The 27,401-nt window shown below is 38.8% G+C and overlaps 1 protein-coding gene across 5 annotated transcripts; it reads right to left on the bottom strand.

Moving 5' to 3' along the window:
- Positions 1-267: 267 nt before the first annotated feature.
- Positions 268-26,647, bottom strand: NOP58 (NOP58 ribonucleoprotein; the record flags this gene model as incomplete). 5 transcript variants are annotated; one of them, XM_084239390.1, is made up of 15 exons in its annotated part: positions 268-397; positions 1,674-1,810; positions 3,463-3,596; positions 5,341-5,402; positions 5,722-5,856; positions 6,919-7,082; positions 8,832-8,958; positions 9,712-9,857; positions 10,645-10,779; positions 11,721-11,785; positions 14,189-14,325; positions 17,814-17,935; positions 21,071-21,123; positions 24,052-24,128; positions 26,603-26,647. In XM_084239390.1, 15 exons carry the CDS (start codon positions 26,645-26,647, stop codon positions 347-349), a joined length of 1,590 nt encoding a protein of 529 aa, XP_084095516.1. The 5 variants fall into 5 exon arrangements, with proteins under 5 accessions (XP_084095516.1, XP_084095519.1, XP_084095517.1 ...); XM_084239393.1 differs by having other exon boundaries at positions 6,919-6,947; XM_084239392.1 differs by having other exon boundaries at positions 347-397; positions 1,674-1,772; positions 3,524-3,596.
- Between the last annotated feature and the right edge of the window lie 754 nt (positions 26,648-27,401).

Here is a 27,401-nt window from a genome sequence, read left to right as displayed (position 1 = left end):
AACTCACAACTCTTTTCAGCTATAATAACCAAAACTATAATCTTCAAATGTTAAAATATAGGAAAAGGACAAAGATTCTCTACTTAATATAAAGAGATCACAGAACTGTCTTAAAATACAAAGAAAATATTTTTATTTGTATAACAAAGACTTTGAGAAATGACGACATAATAAAGTTAACACAGTTGATGCCAAGACACAAATAGGTTTGAAAAGTTATAGATGGTTAATCACTTTGCTTCATCCAACTGCCTCTCAAATATTTTAGAGAGCACCACGGGTATATTCCTACTGAATCTTAAGCATGATGTGTCCAGGTGATTCAATTATAGTTTCCCCCCTTCCATTAGTCCTCAGTATCTCTCTTTTTCTTCTTCTTCTTCTTCTTCTCTGGACTCTGAAAATAACCAACAAGAATGCTCTTTGAAAGAGTTCTAAATGTTTGGGAGGCTAATAATAACTTTTTTCTATTAAAAAAAAAAGTAAAATAGCTCTATTTCTCATGAAACAAATTTGGGGTAAAGATTAAAATATAAAAATACAAACCATACCTCTATGAATGTGATCTCTAGCAAATCATATCCTCAACCTTCCTCAAACCTATTTTGTCATAGGATTCTAGGTTTAGGAAGTCACCTTAATTATACTATAAATGCCACAAAGTCATTTTATTTTTACCTCCTATCAGTAAAAACCAGGAATGTAAGGCAAACATCTAGAAAAAACATTTTTTAAAACTGCCTGGTTATTTCTGACACAGAAATTAAAATATGCAGATCCCTGGTGGCATAGGGGTTAAGTCTCAGTGCTATCACGCTATTACCACGGCGGCCTAGTTTTGATACTTAGCCAGGAAGCTAGCCCACGTATGGCACAGCTGACCTCTCCAGTATCACCTCATGCTCCCCTTGGCAGTGTGATTCACAAGATCTGCCTGTTCTCCCACTCTGTCCCTGGTGAATCCTTTGAACCCCCACTTCCCCAGCACCTCTGGCCTACACCCCAGTTCATACATGCATAAATAAATCTTTTATTCAAAGATTTAAGCATAGGGCCTCCCTGATGGCGCAAGGGGTTAAGCACCACACTATGAAGCAATCCGCAGCCTCTGCAGCATGAGTTCAATCCCTGGCTGGCCAGAGAGCAACCCACATGGTGAAGCAGACCTCTCCTGTCTCGCCCGCTGCTCCCCTCAGCAGTGTGTCTCGGTCCGCCTGCCTGTTCTGTTCCCCACGCTATCTCTGGTGAATCCTCTCACCGCCCGCATCTCTGGCCTGCACCCCAGCTCTTGTATGCATAAATAAGTAAATCAATCTTAAAAAAAAAAATAATTTATGTATACAAGAGCTGGGGTGTAGGCCAGAGGTTGAGGGCGGGGGGAGAGGTGGAGGTGGTGTGTGTGTATTCACAAGAGACAGAGTGGGAAGCAGAACAGGTGGCTCTACTGAAATACACTGCTGAGGGGAGCAGCAGTGTCTGCTGCGCCATATGGATTTAGTTCCCTGGCCAGGGATCGAACTCATGCTGCAGTGATTGCTGATAGCTTCACAGTGTTGAGACTTAACCCCTTATGCCACCAGAGAGGCCCGAATAAATATTTTTTTTAAATCAAAATTAAATATGGAGATTCTGTCCATGTCAATAAAGTATTAGTTAATTAAAAGCAAACATACAGAAATTGCTGTGCTGGTGCATGGTTCCTCCTCGGAAAGTGGTTCTTCCTTAATATGTTTCTTTTTGTCCTTTTTCTTCTTCTTCTTCACAGATGTCTCCTGTTCTTCCACCACTAGCACTTCTTCTTCTTCTTCAACTGAATATAATATAAAGACACAATAATTTAACAGTTTTAGATGCCCCCTCCCACCTAAATAAATTTTTGAATCTGTTTTCCTCCCTGTTATTCTGGCCACTATTGAATGTTTATTTTATAATTTTAAAATTGGAAAGATTCTTCAACACTTATCTAATACCACTAACTTTATAAATGATATAAATAAACTCAGGGAGAAGTAAATTTCTCATGATCACATAGCTCTGTATATATGGAAATTCAGATTAAACTGATTTATCCGATCTCCAAATCCACTGTTGTTTTTTTTTTCCCCTCTTTCTCCTGAGGGGTGAGGTGGGGGAAGGAGACCCAATTACATTTGAAATGATTAAGAGTTTGTGATCCAGAGTTAGGAACCCTGGGATTAATTCAAACTGTTATGACTATGAGTAATTTATTGTACTTGTGTAAAATATTTCCTTATTTGTAACATTTAGTAATAGTCTATCTTATTTGATTGTTACTAAGGTTAAATGAGTTAACACATGCAAAATATTTAGCTTAATGCATGGAACAATGCCAGGCAAACATCTAGAAGAGGTAAGGGAGTAAACGCTGCACATTATTTTGAGGGTAAAAAAATCCAGGCAGAGAGAAAAGTAAAAGCCAAAGTAATTTTGGGGAAGAGGGAGAGTTGACAGGTTCAATAGCAAGGAGGCTAGAGCAGCTAGAGCAGAGCGAACAAGTAGAATCTGAAGAGATCAAGAGAGTTAATTGGGGTACCATAGTAGCACCTGTATGAAGAATGACAGTGGTAAATATAAGTGGTTAGAGTTGGTATATGCTTCCAAAATAGAATTAAGAGGATTTGCTGTCAGAACAGGTTTGAGTTATAAGAGTCAAGGGTGAAGGCCAAAACAACTAGAGCCATTTATAAAATGGGAAAAAAATTGTGGAGCATCCAACTGAGTGGCAAGGTTCAAGGAATGTTAAGTTTGATATACAAAAATAAATCTGGAGTATGGTTTTCCAAATGTTACTAATGATTACTGTTTAATAAGGAAAATAGCATAGGAATTAAGTGACTTGTTTTCTTCCTCTAGGATAGGAGCCCACAATTGCTATTAATATACTTTTGATCACTAACTCAGTTATTGCTTTGATGCCTGACTTATTACTGCATTAGATTCTCAATACAGGTACAGGCACTAAATGGAGGAATCTGATAATCAACTGTCCAAGATAGTGTAGGTCAACAGAGTACCTATTAAGTATTATTGCCATGATGACAGACTACCCTGTTCATGTTATTACTTTATATAACAGATACAATGGTAACTACCGCTACATTAATCCTACACTAAACATTTTTTTTTTTAAAAAAAGGTGTGAAAACACACCTTTTCTCCTATGTTAAGCTGATTCTCAAAATAGTTAACTCAGTAAAAGCTGGTTTTGGTATATTTAGTTTATAAATAATTCTACACCATCAAAAGAATTTTTCATATATTCCCCCATGAAGTCTGGCGAATTTAACAATATCTCAATATTATTCTAGAGAATAGGATGGCATTAATACATCAGCTTTTAATATAGTGGCTTCACAGTAAGTTCAATGGCTGTACTTTAGACTTATATGAAATCTGTCTTAAATACGTCTATAAAGTGACAAGTGAAAAATGAAAACTAACCTTTAATTTTAACCTTGGCTTTTTTGGCCTTCTTTTCAATAATTTCATCCTCCTTATCTACCTGTTCTAACTTTCGTTTTTTAGAACAGGTTGGCAGTGTAGAGTCAGCAGAAGGATCGTAAGTTTTCACTTCACTGGAAAAAACCAAAGCATTTTAGAAAATCTCTGTAAATATCTGTAATTGAAATAATTCTAAAGAGATTTAAAGTAGTTAACAATAGATAATTCATCAGCATACAATGTTGTTTCATTTAGTGACTTGGGGGCAGTTTATCAATACTAAGTTTTAAAAAGGCAAAGAGATTACTATTTTCCAAATTCGTCAAGCTTACTTCAAGAGAATGGGTGAGCATCCTATAGTGACTATATTTAATAGGTAAAGGAAAATATTCTATTTGCATAGGGGGAAAATAAGAGAAAATTTCCTCATACCAAGCGATTATAAATGGTTACAAGAGTCATAAGTAGAATTTATGGGCTAACAACTTGATAAATACGATCAAACTGCTTCCAGAAAAGCCGTACTAAATATTACCTCCACTGGGCCTCCCTGGTGGCGCAAGGGGTTAAGACACAACCTATGAAGCTGTCTGCAACAACTGCAGCATGAATTTGATATCCAGCCAGGGAGCTACCCACATGGTGCAGCAGACCTCTCCTGACTCACCCACTGCTCCCCTCATCAGTGTATTTCAGTCAATCCGTCTGTTCTGCTGCCCACTCTGTCTCTGATGAATCCTCTCAAACCCCTGCACCTCTGGCCTGTACCCCAGTTTTGTATGCATAAAATAAATAAATCTTTAAAATATATATATATATAACCTCCACTATAAATAACCTCACTAGTATTTGGTGAGTAACAACAGTAACCAAAACACCCTGCCCATACATTTTTAGCTGATTTCAGGGTTGTCCGAATATGTTATCATGCCTCGGTCAGTCTTAGATTTTTCTGTCTGTTGCTATGTTTTTTTTTCAGTAATGGGAAAAATGTCAAATATTCGGGGGGGGGGGGGGGAGTAAAAAGCCCAAAATATACTATGGTTACTTATTGCAACAATGTAAAATAAGCATATAACTAAAAACCACACAAACAAGGAAAACTGTAATTGGCAAGAAAAAAATTAAGATGTTTAAGTTTACAATTGAAAAATGCTGTATTAACTTATCCGGGAATGTAAAGGAACCAAATAAGGGATGGCGGAAAAAGTCACTACAATAAAAGTGAAAGTCAAAATCAACAGTCAAGGATAGATCAGAGACATTCTGTAGGGGAGCAGAAAAGCAAAGGATCGGGGCTGGGTGGAAAGAGCACAGGGGACTATGGTGATGGTGCATGGGTAAAATGGTGGAGAGAATATTATGGGGAAATTATACATTGTACAAATAAGAAGAATGATGTAATAAATACTTTTTAAAATAGGAAAAATATTTAAAATGCTGTAAACAGGGTCTCCCTGGTGCCGTAAGATAAAGTCTCACCGTTATCACTGCTGCAGCCTGAGTTGGATCCTCAACTAGGGAGCTAACCCACACATGGCGCAACAGACCTTTCCTGTCTCACCCATGGCCCCCCTTAGCAGCGCATTTCAGTAGATCAGTCTGTTCTGCTCTCCACTCTGTCTCTGGTGAATCCTCCCCCCCAACCCCCCCCCACCTCTGGCCTACACGCCTTTTTTTTTTTTTTGGGTGGGACCCTCACCTGTGGCTGGGGGATCGAACAGGTGCTGCAGAGGCTGCGGGCAGCCTCGCAACCCAGCGCCAACCGCTGCGTGTAGGAGGCCCCTACATGCTAATTCTTGTATGCATAAATAAATAAAAAATAAATCTTTAAAAAGAAAAATAATATTGTTCATCTATCCTCACAAATGTACTCACCTTTTATGTTCATATTTTTCTGCTTTTGCTAATGCCTTTCCTGTTCCACTTATTTTCCTTATCTAAAAAAAGAAAAGTTAGTATTTTCCAAGGAATCATATCTTTCTAATACAGACTAATGTACCACTGAACCAGGAAGCAGTGCTATTTGGTTTCCTTTTTGTTACTTTCAACAGCATATTCTAAGGGCAATGCTGTTCAACACACAATTTCTGGTAAATACAAAGAAAACTCAACAGTGGTCACAAAAAGAATACATCGGGCAAAAATATATCATAAAATAAAACTGTAGCAGGTGAAATGACTAAGGCCATAAACTGCTCACAGTTTATTAACTTTTCACAACTACTACTTCTGCCACCGGCAAGATATGGCTCTTACCCCTCTATCTTCCAAGGTCCTCAACCTGGCCTCTAACTTGGCTCTGTTCTCAACTCCCATAGCAGAGCTGGAATCCTCACCAAAAGCATCGTACCGGATAGCCAAAACAGTTTTGGCTGCCAGCATTCGAGAAATCTAACAGAAAACATAAAATTAGATTTCAAGTTATTATAGAAAAATACTCAAAACTGTATTCATAAGAAAACTGCAGAAAATCATCACTCTACCATTAATGCCAGGATTTTCTAGAATTAGGAATTATCAAAGTATCACTAATCATGCAACTTAAGCCACCTAGCATATACTGTAATCTTTGCCACAATATAATGGTTAACAGATTAATCAGAACCACCATCATTGTGGTAGTGTCTCAAACTGCATTGCCTGTATCACCCTGTTTGTATTTGGTGACATTAGTTCTATACCATTAGGTCGTCTAGTATAAGTAATCTTCTCTCCCTAAGTCTTTCCAACACTAGAGACTCCTTTCCAAGCTAATACACTTTATGGAAATCCTTTTTCCTCCTATATCTCTGCTCTGAATTTTTATAAAATTTCAGTTTCTATTGAACTATGTGTCCTATTTCTATTGAACTATGTGTCTTATAAAAGTTAAGACAGTTTGTCTAATCCTGTTGTTTACTCGTCTGTAGTAAAATAGAAACCTCTGCGTCTTCTAGAGCTATTAAAAGGATCCATTAAAGTTCTATCAGTCATGTTATAGCATGAACTATGGTTTTTTATCATTCATAAATACAGATGTTAAATTTGTTCTCTGCCACAGAAAACCTTTTTTGTTGTGACACTCAAAATACTAACACAGTAAAAGAAAATGGCTATAATAGAAATTAACTTCTAATCTTTCCTTTCAGTGTACAAAATTTCTTTTTATTTAAAGAATTCACACACTGGAGCATCCCTTGTGGGGCAAGTCTCAGCGCTATCAAGCTATCACCAGCCACTGCAGCATGAGTTCCCTCAGTAGTATATCCCCGTTCTGCTCCTCAGTGTCTCTGGTGAATACTCTCACCTCCCACCCCCCCGCCCCCAGCTCTTATATGCATGAATAAATAAGTCTTAAAAAAAAAAAATCCACAGATTTCTTAAGAGAAGGAAACAAAGGAAAGATTTACTGCATAGTATAGAATATGTGTTATTTGAAGGAAAAAAGCCTCCCACAGGAAAACTGCCACTCACCTTTCCCTTGTGTTTGGGACTTGTCTGGCCTACAAGCGACGCATGATAAATGAGACCATATTTAGGGGTATCTCGTCTAGACTTGAGGGCTCTAAAGAGTGCCTTTTCTGCTCCAAGGATCTGAACTGTAGAAGCTGCATGTTTGGCCAAATTTAAAAGTGAACCTAAAAAATAACCAGTTAAGGTAGGGAGGGGGAAAAAAATAACCAGTTAAAATAAATGTAATGCAAGTGTTTAAGAATTCCATGTATGAAACATAAATACCTGCAATCTAAATACTTTAGTCATCATAATAAGTAAAAATTACAAAATATAGGATTCCATAGTTTGGAATTCCCCAAAAATCCTGTTGCCTCAGGTTCTGCATTGTTCACTTAACATCATCACAAGCAAAGGTTTGTCTTTCTATTGCAAATTAAACGTTTAAGCTTATTAATTCAATTTTACTAATTTGAGAGACATTTTCTCTACACTTCATTTAGCATATACCATGGGAAAAATATTTTAAATATTCTACTACATTAGATGTGAAAAAATACATAGATAAATGAAACTTATTTAGGAAATGTTGGTAGAAATATGTGATACATTTCTCACTGTATTTGTCCTTATTGTTAAAGTTATGAGTGAAGAATACCTAAAAATGCACTAATTAGGGAGATGATTTCTCGAAGGTGACACTAGCAGTTTTTTCTTTTGCTATGCAGAACTTCTAAGAGTTCATGTCATGGTTTGGGGTGAAAATCAAACATCCCTTGGATATGACAAACCAACAGACTACACCAGAGGACATAGTGGCGATTTCATGCTTCACTCAATAGAAGGTGGATGGAGAGAAACATCATAAGGCTGTGGTATAGGACAGGAGACACAAATGGCAGGGCTACCTGGCCAAACAGGGGCACTGGGGAAGGGAGACTGGACATGGTGTGGAGGGACACACCTTTGAATACCAGAGAGTAGAAGTTGGGGAGCTTCAGACAGGCTGGTCTTTGGTAAGGAAAAGAATAGAGAGGGTGCTGTAGATTGTACTACATCCCCATCCCAAGACTAGTTATTGACCTCCTGAAGCACAATGACAGAATGCCCAGTGTCAGACTTGAGTCCCAGAGAAGGCAATCAGTGTACCATAAAACATGAGGCAGCCCTTAACCCCCGTACTACTCACTCAGAAATTGCAAAAGCAGGTTCAATACTTACACAAACCAACGAAGGCCAGAAAATAAAATGAATCCATATTGCGACCACACACATACTTTCATTAGAAATCACAATGAAATCTTAATTGACTTTATACTCCCACATTCATCTGATTATTCTAATCAACCATAACAAAATTCTGAAAATGGACCACAAAGTGTCTCAGAAGAGGTAGTGACTAAAGATGCCTTCATTATCCAAAAGGAAATCAAGCATACAAATAAAAATCATCATTGATCACGCATGGTCCATAGTTCCCACCATACACTATCTATTTGTTACCACTGCTTCCCTCCGCAGTGTATTTCAGTCAATATGCCTGTTCTGCTCCCTCCCCTTCTCTGGTGAATCCCTCTCACCCTGCCCCACACCTTTGGCCTACACCCCAGCTCTTGTATGCATAAACAAACAAAATGAATCTCTTAAATAAAATGGGGCCTCCCTGGTGGCGCAAGGGGTTAAGACACAACCTATGAAGCTGTCCACAGCCTCTGCAGCACAACTTGGATCCCCCGACCATCCAGGGAGCAACCCACATGGCGCAGACCTCTCCTGACTTGCCCACTGCTCCCCTCAGCAGTGTACCTAGCTCAATCTGCCTGTTCTGTTCCCCACTCTGTCTCTGGTGAATCCTCTCATCCCCACACTTCTGGCCTGTACCCCAGCTCTTATATGCATAAATAATCTTAAAAGTAAATAAATAAAATGATCACCTGCATGAGCAATAAGCCGTGCTCCAACTAATTCTCCAACCATGACTGTAACATTGGGTGCAATGGCCATCATTCGATTTTGTAGATATTCGTAGAGCTGGGTTCTATATTCTGAGATTTCAATCACCTAGTATAGGGGGGAAAAAATGAATAAATCATAAATGTCTTTTAAGAATAAACAAAGTATAAAATTCACACATCTAAACATCAGAGTCCTAAATTATAAAGCAACTGTTGCACAATTCTGGGAAAATTAAGCACTACAGATGTATACAATTTATTAGATAACATAAGCAACTTAATACACTGTCTCAAATGTTACGTCAATATTATTACATAAGGGCCTTCCCTGGCGGTACAAGGGGTTAAGTCTCACCACTATGAAACTATTGGCAGACACTGCAACACTCCTGTCAGGGAGCTAACCCACGTGGTGCAGCAGACCTCTCTCTAGCTCCCCTCAGCAGTGTATCTCAGTTGATCCGCCTGTTCTGCTCCCCACTCTGTCTCTGGTGACTTCTCTTACCCCTCACCCCACACCTCTGGCCTACACACCAGCCCTTGTATGCATAAATAAATAAAAATGAGTAATAACAAACAAAAAACTCCAAGGGCTAGACACTTGTGTCACCCTTTCTGATTATTGTATAGATTCTACCAAACAAGAAAAACTTTTGCTACAAGCTATAAATATATGCCTTTAACTTCATTCTAGTATGAATCTCCCTCTAAGCATATTGATAACGATGGCATCAGATGAGGTAGTGACTGAACACCTTCATATTTACTTATCAGGTGAACAATAAGTTTAAAAATCATCATCGCCATCAGAAAATTATTACAGAAGCACCATTGAAAGTATTTTGTGTATACAGTATACCTGAGTGCACAGATGCAGAATGTTGCAAATATCTTCTTCTGAAACTTCTGTTCCCATAGATATCTCTGCAGCTGCTTTCACTTCTGCTTCAACTTCTTCTGGCAGTAATTCAGACAGTGTGGCGGAGGCATAATTCTTCCTATCGCCTAAGGAATGTTTGCAGATGAGGGAGAATCACTCTTCAACAAATTATATAATATCCACCAAACAGTCAAAAGAAAAAGTAGAGATAAGCCAAAGAAAAGGTGCCTAAACAAAACAAAAAGCGAGTAAGTTTGACCTAGCATTTTCCTTATATAAAGGCTTGATTTTAGAGATCAAAATCTCTCCCTACCACCTCCCTTCAAAAATTGTATCATAGGGGGCCAGCATGATGGTGCAGGGGTTAAGTCTCAGTACCACAAAGCTATCCACAGCCTCTGTGGCTTGAGTTCCATTCAGGTTGAGGAGCTGACCTGCAAGGCGCAACATACCCCTCCTGTCTGCCATTGCTCTGTTGCATGAGCCATCAAAATCCAAGTTAAAGTCACTAATTGAAATCAGACAGACATTAATATGACCACATTCCCAAACCATGCAAGTCACAAAAAAGTGGGAGGTTTTTAAGAAAAAAAAATACTATTAACTCATCTTTTAACAATAAATCTATAGTATGTTCAGTGTTTTATTTTTAAAAAGATTTATTCATTTATGCATACAACAACTGGGGTAGAGGCTAGCGGTGTGAGGGGTGAAAGGAATCACCAGAGACAGAGTGGGGAACAAGCAGATTGACGGAAGTACACTGCTGAGGGGAGCAGTGGGCTAGTCAGGAGAGGTCTGCTGTGCCATGTGAGTAGCTCCCTGGCTGGGAAGAGCTTCACAGGTTGCGTCTTAACCCCACGCCACCAGGGAGGCCCTATGTTCAGTGTTTTAAACAATAAAGTTACTCACCAACTTTCTGTAAACACTTGCAGTATGTCAAATTATCTGAAATAATTTTTCCTAATTCAGGGAAATGCCATCCATACCATTCTCTACACCGCATAATGTAGTTGTTTAGTTCTTTATCTAAGTCATCCAATAAAGCTACAGTAAATTGAGAGGAAAAAAAAAAACCAACTTAAAAGGAGCTTTTGACAATTATGGTGTTTTAAAATAAACACAAAATTTACCATTTTGACCATTTTCATGTATAAATTTGTGGCATCAGTTGATAATATTATACAACCATTATCACTCTGCATTTCCAAAATGCAACATCTCAAAGTGGAACTATTAATTAAATACTAACTCCATTAAATAATAACTTCCTATATCCGATTCCGCCCCAAAGTCCCTAGCAACCGCCTCTATTTTCTTTCTCTACAAACTATCTATTCTAGATATTGCCTAAGTGAAATGACACGGTATTTGTTTTTTTGGGTCTGGATTATTTCACTTAGCAAATGTTTTCAAAATTCACTTGTGTCGCAGCATGCATCAGAAGAACTTCATTCTTATTTAAGGATGACAATATTCCATTTTATATATATAACACATTTTGTTTATACATTTGTTAGGTATATTTTGGTTGTTTCTACCTTTTGGCTATTGTAATGCTATGAACATGAGTGTATAAATACTTGCTGAAATATTTGCTTTCAATTCTTTTGGGTACATACCTAGAAATGCAATTACAGTCTAAAAGGAATTTTAAAATCGAAAATTTTTAAGACTAAAAATCATTTAATGGCATGGAATAATGACTTATTATAAAAGCAAATGAAACAAACAAAACACAACACAGTTCCCTCTATAGTTTTATCATTTTTGTGGAAAGAGACAAGTTTATATTAATAGTATAATTCACATTATCTCAAAATAGCTAAATTATGGGTAGTTTTTCCTTTTCCTATTTACTTACTAATTTATTTACTAAATTTAGAAAACTTCTAGATCTCTTCCACAACAGATAAAATTATAAAACGTAGTTTCAATAGCAGAAAAAAAATGAGGAGCAAATTAGAAGTTGTAGCTAGTATACTTACAAATTGCCTGAACAATCATTGTGTCCACTTTATCGGCACTAAATTTCAATCTATAGCGGGACAAACTGTGGAGAAAAATATCAAATGACTAAGATAACATCAAGGAAAAATATTTAATTAACATCTTCCAAAAAACTTATTTTTACAAAAATTCCTCTCCCTGGAACTCCTTTTTTTCTCTACACAGGAAAATCAGTTGAATAGGAATATAACATATAAGAAAAGGAAGGCAGCTTTAAAAGGAAGCTAATAGATCTGTTCTGCTAAACTCTATTAATGATTTCTGAAACATGAATTAATTTATGAATGACAAATAGGATGATGCAAGTCATATTAGTTCACATATGATTTTGACAGCATATTAAAGCTTTATACCAGCAGGTTAAGAAAAAATGTTAACACTCTAATTCCTAAAAATAGAAAGTCATGAAGGAACAATATTATATATCAAAGCACAATTTTTTTTTTAAAGATTTTTATTTATTTATGCATACAAGAACTGGGGTGTAGTCCCAGAGAACTGGGGAGTGAGAGGATTCACAGGAGACAGAGTGGGGAGCAGAATGGGCAAATATACTGAAATACACAGCTGAGGGGAGCAGTGGGAGAGACAGAAGAGGTCTGATGTGCCATGCGGGTTAGCGTCCTGGCCAGGGACTGAACTCATGCTCCAATAGTTGGCTACAGCATTGAGACTTTAACCCCTGTGCCACCAGGGAGGCCCTATTAAAGCACTATTAATCTTGGCACTGCTGACATGTGGCCCTGATAATTCTATATTGTAGGGAGCTATGCTGTGTACTGCAGGATGTTTAGAAATATCCCTGGCCTTTATTCATTATGTTACTAGCAGTCCTCTAATCTCAACTGTAACAACCAAAATGTCTCCAGACACTATCAAATGTCCTCCAATACTTGGTATTTGATTTTGCTTGATTGAGAACTACTATACACAGCGCTAATTAGCCACAACATTAAATTTTGATTCAATTTGTTTTTCTTTATTATAGTGTTTAACATAAATTTAATGTGTTTCTTTAAACTATATTAGTAACTTTTAGTGTTACTGGTTTTGGTAGTAAAGCTTTGGTTACTAAGTTCTACAGGTTTTGAGTTCACTACACATAATCCTATTTTCTCTCCAAAACTCTTGTTATGTTAGTGCAATTTCCCTGAATGCCAAGTAGAGTACAGCAGAAATGCCTATTCTTTCTGTTTAAAGATTTTTATTTATTTTGTGTAGAAGAACTAGGGTGTAGGCCAGAGGTCCAGGGAGTGTGAGGATTCATCAGAGATAAGAGTGGGAAGCAGAACAGGCAGATCTACTGAAATACACTGTTGAGGGGAGCAGTGGGTGAGACAGGAGAGGTCTGCTGTGCCATGTGGGTTAGCTCCCTGGGCAGGATAGAACTCGTGCTGCAGTGGCTGCTGATAGCTAGTGCTGAGACTTAACCCCTTGTGCCACTAAGGAGGCACAGAAATGCCTGTTCTATGGGAGTTAAGCATGACATGCTTTACCTCACCTTTTTGCAAAACTCAATTAAAAACTAGAGTAAAACAAGCAATACAGACACAGACACTAAAAACAGACCATAACAGATGAGAAAATTTCGGGAGATAGCATCATAAAACGAAATGACACAGCAGGGATTAAAAAAAAGAAAGCCTCATGAACGATGAAATCTAACACCAGACTATGCCTATGATGTGCTTTAGAGTTCAGGCAATGCAGGCACACTGCTGGGTTCAAAATTCTGGCTCCATGAATTACCAGATGTACTGACTTTCAGTATCAGTTTCCTCATCTGTAAAATATGGACACCAATTACCTCATAACACTGCTATAAAGATTAAGTTAGTATTTATAATATCCTTAGAAAAGCGCTACATACAAGGGTTAAAGAGAGCGTTATAAAGGGGCCTCCCTGGTGGCACAAGGGGTTAATAGTCAGGAAGCTATCTGCAGCCACTGCATCATGAGTTCAATCTCCTGCCAGGGAGGTGACCCATATGACCCGAAGTACCCCTCAGCAGTGTATTTCAGTCAATCTGCCTGATCTGCTCCCCACTCTGCTCTGTCTCTGGTGAATCCTCTCACCCCCCACACCTCTGGCCTGTACCCATTCCTTATGTGCATAAATCTTAAAAAAAAAAAAAAAAAAAAAAAAACAGCCCTATCAAGCTATTTATTGCCAGCCACTGCAACATGAGTTTGATCCCCGGCTGGCCAGGGAGTAACCCACATGGTGCAGCAGACCTCTCCAGACTCAACCACTGCTCCCCTCAGCAGTGTATTTCAGCGGATCCTCCTGTTCTGCTCCCACTCTCTCTGGTGAATCTTCTCATCCCCCACACCTCTGGTGAACACTCCAGTTCTTATATGCATAAATAAAAAAAATCTAAAAAAGAAAAGCTTTATATAATTACTTGTTAAATATAAGTTGACTTTATTGTCTAGTAAATCTCACCTATGTGCCAATCCAAGACACATTGCTGCCATTTCTCGTGGTTCTACCCCAGGTATTAATCCATCCATCTGTGAACGGATTCCTCTCATAAGTTCATTGACAACAGGACTGTGGATACAACTGAGATTCAGCTTTTCCTATAAGAACAAGAATATTTATTTCAAATAAAAAGAAGTTCTACTGAAATCATTTATCATTTAAAAAAGCTTTCACAAAGATATAATTTTTCAGTTTTAATAAAGAGGAGTTTTGGCCTCCATGGTAGTTCAAGGGGTTAAGCATCAGCACTATGAAGCAATATGCAGCTACTGCAGCTTGAGTTCAATCCCCAGCCAGAAGGTGACCCACAGGGTGCAGATCTCTCCTGTCTCGCCCACTGCTCCATTCAGCAGTGTATTTCAGTATATCTGACTATTCTGCTCCCCACGCTATCTATGAATCCTCTCACCTCCCCCCCACCTCCTGTCTACACTCCAGCTCTTGCATGCATAAATAAATCTTTTTTTTAATTTTAAAAAAAAGATTTATTTATTTGTTTGTTTGTTTATTTATTTATACATACATACATACAAGCACTGGGTATAGTCAGAAGTACAGGAGGGTGAGAGAATTCACCAGAGCCAGAGCCGGGAACAGAACAGGCAGAGTGACGAAATTGCTGAGGGGAGTAGCGGGTGCAGCAGGAGAGGTCTGCGCACCATGTGGGACCCTCGCCAGCGGCCAGGGATCGAACGGGTGCTGCAGAGGCTGCGGGCAGCTTCACAGCCCAGCCCTCAACCACTGTGCCACCAGGGGAGGCCCAATCTTTTTTTTGTTTTAAGAGGAGTTTCTAGTGTTTGTGGGAAGAACACTTGAATATACTATAGGTGTAAGTCAAGACTTGTTTCAATACATTTCCTGGAAGGACACTTATTTATGAATCAAATTGCCTAAAAAGACGAATACAATTTAACCTAGCAGTTCTGTCCTTGTTTGTTGGTGTGGGAGATTTTATTCAGTTCTTTTTAAAAATTAAGATGATAGGGCCTCACTGGTGGAGCAATTCTCTCACCACCTCCCCTCCCTGCATCACTGGCCTACACCCCAGCTCTTTTTATTTTATTTATTTATGCATACAAGAGCTGGGGTATAGGCCCAGAGGTATGGGAGGTGGGAGGACTCACCAGAGACAGAGTGGGGAGCAGAATAGGCAGAGTGACTGAAATACACTTCTTAGGGAAGCAGAGGGCGAGACAATAGAGGTCTGCTGCGCCATATGGGGGTTAGCATCCTGGTCAGGGACTGAACTCATGTTGCAGTGGTTGGTGATAGCTTCATAGTGCTGAGATTTAACCCCCTGCACCACCAAGGAGGCCCCAAACCCTGCTCTTGTATGCATAAGTAAAATAAAAAAATAAATAAGGCAATATACCAGACTATTTTGCTCCATAGTATTTAAGTAGAGAAAGGAACTGAATGAAAAGCAACATTTTGAGCCTTAGGCCTTTTTCATACATGTGAGTAATGGTTAGCATCCCTTAAGCACTTCCAAATATAAACATGTTAATGTCTGTTACAAACACACATACACAAATCTTTAAAAATACCATTTAAGTTTCACATGCCCCAAACACGATAAATTTTCTTCTGAACATATTCATTTTTTTGCTAACTTTTTCATGTTAGTCAACAGTTCATCAAATGCAAATGATAGGCAAGCAAAACGATATCGCGCCATGGTTAAGAATAAAATATTTAGGACCTCCTTGGTGGCACAAATGCAATCTGCAAAGCTATCTGCAGCCACAGCAGCTTGAGTTCAATCCCTGGCCAGGGAGCTACCCACATGGCGCAGCAGACCTCTCCTGACTTTCCCGCTGCTCCCCTCAGCAGTGTATTTCAGTCGATCTGCCTGTTCTGTCCCCCGTCTCTGGTCGGTCCTCTTACCCCTCACACCTATGGCCTGTACCACAGTTCTTGATTCCATAAATAAATCTTTATTTAGTACGTAAACAGCGACACTCAGTATAAATTCTTAAAAGAGAAAATGGAAAGAAATATCCTTATCTATAATCTCACCATTCAGCAATGTGCTCTTTGTATGCTGAAATCTGTTTTTTTTTTAAATAGAGGCATGTTTATTTTTATTTATTTATTTGTTTGTTTTGTTTATACATGCACTGGGTACAGTCAGAAGCGCAGGAGGGTGAGAGAATTCACCAGAGCCAGAGCAGAGAGCAGAGCAGGCAGAAGGACTGAGGTACACTGCTGAGGGGAGCAGCATTCTACTGTCCTTATGAAATTTTTGAAACACACAAATGAAAGATAATCACTTATCTACTGAGACACTTTATTCTTTTTTTTTTTTAACGATTTTTTTTAATAGGGGCATGTTTTTATTTATTTATTCATTTATTTGTTTGTTTGTTTTTGTTTATACATGCACTGGGTACAGTCAGAAGCGGGGAGGGTGAGAGAATTCACCAGAGCCAGAGCGGGGAGCAGAGCAGGCAGAAGGACCGAAGTACACTGCTGAGGGGAGCAGCGGGCGGCAGGAGAGGTCTGCGCGCCATGTGGGACCCTCCTCCGGTGGCCGGGGAGCAGCCGGGGATCGAACCGGCGCCGCAGAGGCTGCGGGCAGGTTCGCAACCCAGCGCTCAACCGCTGCGCCACAGGGGAGGCCCTGCTGAAATCTGTTTTACCACAAAAACATAGACTAAGATTTATAGGTACTTTAAAGGATGAAAACAGACATCTTCATCATACAAACTTTCATCTCACATGTCACAGTATTTGAAATAACCTATTTAATCTTATCCATAATCCTGGTTTTCAAAAGCCCTCAAATCTCCTTAGCACCTTGCCAACTAAAAAGACCTTATTTCAAGGATCAGAAGTATGTTTAAGAACACAAAAATTAAACATGGCTGAACTACTACTCCAATGTCTGAAGATCAAACTAGTACAACCAGCTTTCAAACAGCCCTGCTTTTCATACTTGCATGTCAACTCTCAGTCTTTCTTTCCAATTTCACCTTATATTTAAGACACTTAAAAAATTAGGGCCTCCCTGGTGGCAAAAGGGTTTAAATTGCTGCACCATGAAGCAACCTGTAGCCACTGCAGCACGAGTTCAATTCCCTGGCCAAGGAGCTAACCCACATGACGAAGCAGACCTCTCCTGACTCGCACGCTGTTCCCCCCAGCCATGTATTTCAGTCAATCTGCCTGTTCTGTTCCCCACTCTGGTCTCTGGTGAATCCTCTCACCCCCACACCTCTGCCTGTACCCCAGTTCCTGTATGCATAAATAAATCTTGCCATAACCTCATTTACATTTGAAGAAAAAAACAATGTGGCTAAACAAAAATTTGATAGGACATACATAAAGCATGAACAACAGATAATGTATGGGAGACAGGATTAAAGTTAATTTTTTATCATTTTTGGATTTATATTTTCTACAACAGGCAGTCAAGACATTACTTATATATGCTTAGTTTTGGAAACCAATCATATGCAACCTAGGAAAAAAGATCAACTATGAAAAATTATCTCAAACAACTCATTACATAGGCTAGGCTTTGTAGTCATTATGCTCTTTGATGGACCCTGATCAGGGGGCAAGAAGAAAATCCTATGTTTACCTTTATGACTCCTCCTAGTTTAGCATCAGCTACAGCCAGAGGTTCATGGGCTTCTTTTACTATTTTCTTCAGAACTTTTTTCAGCTGTTTATTGATTTTGCCCTCCATCAGAGCTGTGAATGCTTTTCAGGAAAAAGAAAAACAAATGAATCAACTCTTACATTTTTAAGAGTTTAAGATCTTATTTAAATTAAGGAAAAAAAGTAAAAAAAAAAATACTTCCTTTCAAAGGGACTAAATTTAACATTACCTCTGAAATTAAAATGTTTTACAAGTTACATATTTCACAATCGCATTTGACACTCCCACCTCATCTCTACTTTAGAACCAGGAGGTAAAACAGATTCAGCTATTCTTTTCCTATGTGACACAAATCTTATCTTGAATTCAGAGCTAGAAGCACAATTAAATTTAGAATGACAAATAGATTCACTTTCATCATTACTAAGAGGCAGGCCTGATGTTCTGGACTGTGGAATACTCAGATCTTGTTTTCTCCTAATTCTTGACCCAGATGTGTCACAAGTTTTCTCCTTGTAAAACTGCAGTGATGGAGCACTTATTGCTGAAAGTAGGCTATTTAATTCTGGGATAGGTGCTTTAATTTTTGGCAATTTCTAAATCTGCTACTTTATAATTCTCACCTTCCCCCACCTAGATACCTGGACCCAATGGGACTAACATCTTTTCTGATGTCTAGATTTTAGCTGAATTTTAAAATATGCCTGGCAGAAATGAAGTCTATCACAATTTCTAAGATCCGATAGTTTGGGCATAATCAAACTGGTCCCAACTGTTCTTCCTTCCAGATCATATCCCATGCATATGAATTATAAGCTCATTTCACCTTTTTTCTGGGAAGATGAAAGGTGAGGGCAAAAGCCATCTCACTACCACACAGCTCTTACAGAGGATCCTGCACTCTAAGAAGTTAGGATTCAAGCTACTTTTGTTGGGTTTTAACCATTTACATTTTGTATAGAGTTCTTACAATAAATATGCCTTTCTAATAAAAGTGGAGTTCTTATTGAAAGTTTCTACTCTAGATCTTCTGTAACATCCAAATGTAGGCTGGCTCCAAATTCTATTGTAGCTATTTGAAAGACCTGTAATTTGAAAATTTGATAAAGAGTTCCACGTCCAGTATCAATTCTTGACATTACACCCCATCACTCTTTCTTAAGCTAGAGTTTTACATGCCTATGACATTTACAGCTACTTGGATTGGCTCTGTCAAAACTGCCTTATAAATGATAACAGGAAATTAATTCCCAGAAAGGACTATGGTATTTTAATTAAGTGATACTAAATTTTCTATAAAAATAAATGGGAAAAGGCACTATAGAGATTTCTACAACCAGATTCCCAACAGACCTTGTAACTATCATACAGTTATCAAGAAAAATTTATATAGGACCTCCCTGGTGGCGCAAGGGGTTAAGTCTCAGCACTATGAAGCTATCAGAAGCCAACCAGGGAGGTTGCCCACATGGTGCAGCAGACCTCTCCTGTCTCGCCCGCTGCTTCCCTCAGCAGTGTATTTCAATCAATGTGCCTATTCTGCTCCCCATTGTCTCTGGTGAATCCTCTCACCCCCAGCACCTCTGGCTTGTACCCTAGTTCCTGTATGCATAAATAAATCTTTAAAAAAATTATATGCTAAAATGTAGGAATTTGACAGTTAAGAAAAAAAATTGTCTCTAACTTCATGGAATATAGAAGGGGCAGGTGAGGGATGAATTTAAATCCCCACCTACTACTATGGCATTTTCTATGTTTACCTTACACTATTTTAAGGAATACCAAGAAGCCCGACAGGGAAATGAGGTACCTCTCAAGCCCCAGTTTTATCTGTGAAATAGTGATTAATGTTACATATCACAGAGGATTGTTTCAAGGATCAAATAACAATTCTGATGCTATGTATATAAAATCTGACAATTGCCATGTGATCAATATATTAGCTATTAATAGTAAAAGCCTCCTTTTGTTGTGTTAAAGAGATTATATAAAAAACGGAATTCAAAAGAGGCCACTTGTGATTGGGGCTGTAACACTTTACAGACAACTCCAGGAGGACTTATTCAAATCAATCTGTGAATAATGGACCCCAGAGTTGAATACACCTAACAATTTTGCTAGGCATTTTACCAAAATGCTATCATATTTAATCTTAAAGCTTTGTGAACAAAACTATCTAAAAAAAAATTCTCCAAGCCAAAATTACTATAGTTACACTTTATGATTCATGATCCTTTCAGTTGATAAAGCAGCCCTATTTTTAAAAATTGGTGAATTGCTGGGCCCTCCCCTTTAGTTTATATTCCATGCCATGTTTTGGGGTTGTCCATTAATATCCCAGCACACTTAGTTATATTTCTCATTTTCAAAAGAGAATTATACCCATCTCCTCTAGCTGATAACCAAAATTATTTGAGTCTGTCAAATTCTTGCCTGACTCTTAGTCTTCTTTATGCCCCTTCATTTTCAAATTATACCACCAACTAGTTGCCTTATCTGTGACACAGAATGCAAGCAAAAAGCCTTATGATTAGGGTTTTATCAAGTCTTTTTTCCCCTAATATTAAAAAAAGAAAAAATCTTGTGACCAAGTTTTAATGTAGTTAATTAAAACTAGTTAATAAACGCTATCACTGTATGTCTATTGTCCCATCATGAGGACTAATTGAAGGATGAGTCAGCTTTTCTTCTAAATCATTAACATATCATGCCCATTTTAGATAAACACTCTAGTTTTCATATTAAACATACAAACTCTTAATTTTCCTAAAACTTTTAATAATAAAGTGTTTTTTCAAACTAAACATATACCCTTGGCGAGCTGCTTTATTCTTTCAACTGTGAATCCTGGCTACTCTCAACTTTACTCTTGGGTTATAATTATCAGAGTTGTGTACTTGACATTACCTTGGTCCCTCGTAGAACAGCCTTTACTGAATTGTGCTTCAGCACTATGCTGTTGGTTTCCACAGGGAGATCAACTTAACCACTTCTCACCTCTCATCACATGGGAAAAAAACAGCCCTATGGTGAAAAAAGCTAACTCAATGTTGTCTCAGTGGTAGTGACGAATTTGCGTTAAGATCATTTAAATTCAGTTCCAAAAAGAATGCATCATTGACAACATTGAATAAAGTTAACTCAGGTAACTGAAGCAAATAATCTTTAAGTAAGGTAATAAATGGTCAAGATTAACAATAATAATGCAAAATACAAAAGCTAGTCTTTGATTTTACCTGCTAATGCTTCTGCTGTATCCTGAAATTTCTCAAAATGTTTTAGTTTTACTCTAGAATTAAAAAAACAAAAATATGTTATGGAAGTACACTGATTCTGCAAGTCACATGTTTAGGAAAAAGGGACTGTTAGGAAAATAGGTCCACACCCCTCTGAAGTATGTTTTTTTTTTTCTTTTAATGTACACACTTAGTAATCCCCCTCCCTTTATTGAGGCAGCATTGGTTTATAACACTTTGTACGAATTAGTGGTAGAATAAATTTTTCTGTCATTGGAAACCAGGATGTAACTAGATAGTCTTTATAAAATGACCAGTTTTTCTAAGTGCTAGGCTAGCAATGTTTAGACTATTATAAAGAAGATTCTAAACTTTCAAAAAAACTCAGGAAATTGAAAAGGTATGCTAACATAGCTAAACCTCAGGAAAGATGTTGAAGCTTCAAACTAACCTCTGATACTTAAATTTGGACACAGATACCCTTACGATAGCATTGAATTGACCTACCTCTTAGGTCAAGAATCTTAGAACATTCACTAGTCCACCTACTGTAAATGATTCCTGTTCCCTTTACTTTACCCCCATCCTCTCCATATACTTATTATGGGCAGGGTAACATGTTCTGTTGACGCAAATATAGTTAACCCATTGTTGTCTCAGTGGTAGTGACGAATACTTGAGTTAAATCACTCAGATTCAGTTCCAACAAGAATACATCATTGACAACAATGAATCAAATGAACAACTGAATTAAACTAGTGTTCTGTCATGTCTAAGAGTGTTACCTTAAGTAAGCTTTTCTTACCCAGAGAACACCCAGTGAGAGGACCCTTAAACAGTTAACATTGCAAAAACTTAAAGAAAAAGCAATAAAGTCATCTTAATCTGCCCTACCCCCAACCCATTTCCATCCTTCTATTCATCTCTCTCCAGTCTTCTACAAATGAATAAATGTACATGGATACTGCAAAAACGGAATCATATTATAAAAAACTACTCTGAAGCGGGCCACCCTGATGCCTAGGGGTTAAGTCTCAGTGATAGCACCTCAAAGGCCCAGGGGTAGGCCTGAGTTCAGACCCAGGCCAGGGAGCTAACCCACAAGGTGCAGCAGACCTCTCCTGTTTTGCCCACTGCTCCCCTTAGCAGTGTATTTCAGTAGATCTGCCTGTTCCACTCCTCATTCTATCTCAGGTAAATCATCTTACCTCCCCACCCCTCTGGCCTGCACCCCAGTTTTTCTACGCAAAAAAGAATCTTAAAAAAACAAAAAACAAACAAACAACAACAACAAAAAAAAACAGGGCAGCCCTGGTGGTGCAGCGGGTTGAGCACAGCGCTGTGAACCTGTCTACGGCCTCTGCAGCGCTGGTTCAATTCCGGCTTGCTAGGGAGATTCCCACATGGCGAGGCAGACCTCTCCTGTCTCACCTGCTGCTCCCCTCAGCAATGTACTTCAGTCCTTCTACCTGTTCTGCTCCCTGCTCTGCCACTGGTGAATTCTCTCACCCTTCCGTACCTCTGGCCTGTACCCCAGTGCTTGCATAAATAAATCTTTAAAAAAAGAAAAAAAAAAAGAAAAAAAAAAAAAAAAAAAAAAGAAAGAAAGAAAAGGGCCTCCCCTGGTGGCACAGTGGTTGAGCGCTGGGTTGCAAGGCTGCCCCGCAGCCTCTACAGCCCCAGTCCGATCCCCGGCCACAGGCGAGGGTCCCACAGACACACACACACACACACACACAAAAACAAAAAAACAAAAAACCACTACTCTGGAGTATTTGATATATCATGGGCCTCTCTCCAGATCAACAGAAGTCTTATAGATATACAATGTATTCAACAATTCAGCCAATAATGGAATTTTTAAGTTGTTTTAAGTTTTGGGTTTTTGCCATTATCAATTCTGTATCTCTATTTTGTTCCCTAATTGTTTAATATGACACTTCTTGGGTTCAACAGTCTTGAGCAAGTTTATGTAATTTCCTTCTACACTTGCTTCTTTTTCACGGATGAATTATTGAATGCACCCTGACGTCCAAAACAATCCAAATCCACATGTATCAAGAAAACTGTCAGGTCCTTCCCTAGAGCAATACATACCAAATGAACTATTTGAAGTTGGTAAAAATAAGTATCTCAACTCTATCCCGAGGAAAAGTCAGATCTTTTCCACCAGTCACTTGTTCTGTAAGCTGGGTTTCAACACTATATTCTACATTCTTATCCATCGACCTTGGGGGAACTCAGTTCTAGCGTTCAGGATTTATAGTTTAATTATTACTCCAGAAGGAGCTAGGAAGAAGTCACAAAGAATGAATAAACTATCAGTTAAGATAGAATAAACTGGGCCTCCCCGGTGGTGCAGCGGTTGAGCGCTGGGTTGTGAAGCTGCCTGCAGCCTCTGCAGCACCGGTTCAATCCCCAGCTGCTCCCCGGCCACCAGAGGAGGGTCCCACATGGCGTGCAAGCCTCTCCTGCCACCCACTGCTCCCCTCAGCAGTGTGCTTCAGTTTGCCTGCTCTGCTCCCCGCTCTGGCTCTGGTGAATTCTCTCACCCTCCCGCGCTTCTGACTGTACCCAGTGCTTGTATAAATAAATAAATATTCAAATCCTTTAAAAAAAAAAAAGATAGAATAAACTATCAGTTAAGATAGAAACTTGAACAAAACCTAGAGAAACTAAAAGTTAATCAGCACTTCATGCTATTACTTTTAACAGAAATTTATACATAATACACAAATTGTACTTTCTAATATTTTATAATAGTAATTGTGGGGTGTTGTCTAATCTAGTCTACAACTAATATAAATTAGTTGAGATGGTCTTGCTCCAAATAAAGAATCTAATAATCAGGCTCATAGCAATATTATTTCTGAAACATTTCAAAACAAAGTTATGAACATAACATAACGGAATCAGAGAAAAAAGGTTAAAATATCTCTGAATGTTAACTAAGCTAAATTCTTAGTTTCAAGGTTACTTACATTTTATTTGCTTTCTCTGGTGTTTCAAATTCTTTCCACAAACTATCAACTTCTTGAAGTTTCTTTTCATTCAGAACCTGTAATATTTAAACAATTTTCTTTAAATGGCAGTTTAGGCATGTATGGCTACATTCTTCAAGTACAGTTATACATATAAAACAAGGGTGGAAGCTCTTTTTCTCTGAAATAAGCTTCCTCACAAAGCATAAAATTTTGGTTAAATTAACTCAAGTCACCCATTTATAACTGGATGTAAATTCAGATCAATTTGGGATCTTTGCTGAAAACATTCTATTCTTAAGGAGTCTCTCACTCTCGCATGTCTTGAGGAAATAAAGGAATGTACACGTTACACACCTGCACTGTATGATGAGACTGAAAGTCAAATGAATTAGAACTAAAATTTCATTTCCAGTTTTACTACACACATTTTATGTGGACAGTGGTTACTACACATTGGGCAGTACAGCTACAAAAGATCTGGGCTAAGTAAGGCCAAAGGAAGTCTTTAGTTTTATTCCGTATGTCATGTGACATAAGGGACACAGGTTGAGTGTTTGCAATATTCTAGAAATAACTAGACTAGTTCCTCTACATATTGTCTTTGCAGTTATATAAAAACCTTTCAAATAAACAATAATTTCTTAGAAACATTTCTTTTTGAACCACTCTATATATATGGGTATGTGTACAGAGTCATGATATAAAATGTATTCCTTATAGAGAAACCAAACAAAAGGTCAAGAAAAAGACAAAACTTGCAAGCTGAGCATAGGGTCTGAGGCATACAGAAAGGATTTAATATTTTTCATAAAGTTATGCAACTATCACTATTATTTCCAGAACATTTTGTAGATCTACTTTATTCATAAAGAATGGATAACTGCTATTCCAAACACAAATGAATCAATGTTTCAATACAGTCAAGTCCTTGGTTATTTCTCTATTAGGTTACAAAAAAACCCCAACAATTTAACAATTTTGATCAGTAACTTGCAGATAAATAATACTGAAAACTGCAACAGAATACTCATTTTATAAAGTACACTCTTCACAGAAGTGAAGAATTCATTCAAAGGTGAAAATTTTATGAGTCAGGTCCAGAAACCAAACAATTGCTAAACCAATTTCCACTCTCACAAGCAACCAGTGGATTGTGAGGAATTCCTCCTTCCCCTAGGCAGCATCCAGTTCACGATAGCATATATAACATCAATTTAGATAAATTCATTTGCAGACCCGGTAGGGTAGGAGAATTGGGGGCATGTGCAGTACTCTACCTTCAGAATTTAGAAGAGACTGGGAAAAGTAAAACTGATACTTTCCTGGCCTCTAAGTCATTAAACCATCCCTTAAAATTGCTCACAGTGCAATTACAGACAACTTCAAAATAAGAGGAACAATAAACAAAACAGCTTTTGATTTTTAATTATTTATTGGTTTCCTTAAAAAGGACTATTTAATCAATAAGTGAATGTAGAGGCATAATTTCAAATGTTAGAAGAGAAACTTCTCCAAAATAAATTCTCCAAAATCAACATTTTGATATGTACCTTCCAAACTTTCCAATTGTTGATTCACAACCAGAAACCCTATGTTTTATCTAGTACTTTTTTTATAAGAGCATATTATCTTTATATATATATATATATACACACACACACACATATATATATATGTAAAACACTTGTTTTTGTGGTTATATTCAGAACTCTGAAAAATGCCTGGCTCGGAACTGCACTCAATTTACCCCATTCTTCCTAACACCCGGATAGCATTACACTAGAGGAACCTCCCTCTGTTTAACCTTCTCCGCGCTGATGAACTTCTATTTTCAAACTTTTCCAATCGAAACAGCCAAATCTCAAATAGATTATCACCAGCCCAGATTTCTCCTCTAGCTTTCAAACTTGAAATGAAGTTGCATGCCCAAGTCTGACACAGAAGCTTCACACAGCCCGAACTGAACTTTTCAGTTTCTCCCTCTTCCAAAAAACCGCCAACAACCTGTTTCTCTTCCCTGTCACCACTCACCCACGCTTAATCCATCCGCTGAACCCGTCAATTCTACCTTCAAAATTTCTCCAAATGTTTCCCTGCACACTAACCTTAATCCAAGCAATTTTATCTCGTCCACGTTAATGGAAAAATACCCTTACTTCCTTTCTGGTCCCCTCTGCAATCTATTCTCCACAGGGCAAGTCAACTTTACTAATAAGATTAATTAAGTCTGTCACTCCTCTGCTTAAAACCTTTCAATAATCCTTCACAACACTCAAAATAAAATCTGTAAAATTCTAACACGGCTCCTACCGGCATTTCTTAAGCCGGTCAAATGGTCAACTCCGAGCCGGGCTGCCCAAACGGCGAGGCCACGTGTTCCGCGACACACGTGCCCCCCAAGCCCCAAGCTTTCCCCCTCCTTTCAGAGCAGGGGTGCACCCGCGGCAGTCACGCCATCCTAAGCGGTGACTCCCCCCCTCAGAGCTCCCCCTCTTCTCGCCTGCCCTACACACCCGCTGTTCTCCCCCACCGGCTCGCTTCCACCTACCTTAAAGATGGCGTAGCCGACGGACGTTTCAAACAGCACCAACATGGTGAGGCCGGGCCGGAGCGCTACGCGGCCCGCCGCGAGCTCTTACACCGGCGGGAAAAGGCCAAAAGTGTCGCCCCGAAAGGCTCGCAAGGCCGCGGCCAGCCAAGCTCAAACGTGCACCCGTTCTCACAAGGACTCAGACCACGCCGCCCAAACGCTCCAAACCAGACAGCGCGCAGAACGTGCGAAAGCGCCTCTCCCGCGCCAAGGATTCTGGGATGTGACGTCACTTCCAAGAGGCGGAGCCGCAGAGTTAGCGGCCTCTTCCGGCGTGTTCCCGCCTCGGGGACCACGGAAACACCGCGAGATTTGCTAAGAAAGAAGCACGCTGGGAGCGAAGGCGCCTACGCTGTGCTGAAGACTAAAGGACTCTATTTTTACTAGCACGTTTTAAAACACTCGTGTATGATACATTTTACCTTGAGAGAAACGCAAAATTGTCTCGATGGCATTCTCGGGCATCTCGGCTCTGGGAAATGTTCGCCGTTAGACTATTCTAGCTCTGCCCTGAGGTGATGCCTGTTCAGTGACTCCTTGACTGTCATTATAGCAGCTGCAAGTACTCCTAGCTGTTCCTGTTCCCTTTTTGACCAAATTAATTTTTAACAGAAGTGTTTTCAAATTTATTTAGGCATCTCCCGTTTTTATTGCATACCCTCTCGGGTATGAATTCAGATTTTATGGTCTTGCCTTAGAGCAATTTTTTTTACTTGGACCTTGCAGCCACAGTGACTGATTTTAATAACCTAATTCT

This window comes from Talpa europaea (assembly GCF_964194135.1).
Source record: "Talpa europaea genome assembly, chromosome: 1".
Classification (NCBI taxonomy): Eukaryota; Metazoa; Chordata; class Mammalia; order Eulipotyphla; family Talpidae; genus Talpa; species Talpa europaea.
This window is presented reverse-complemented; position numbering and strand designations above follow the sequence as displayed.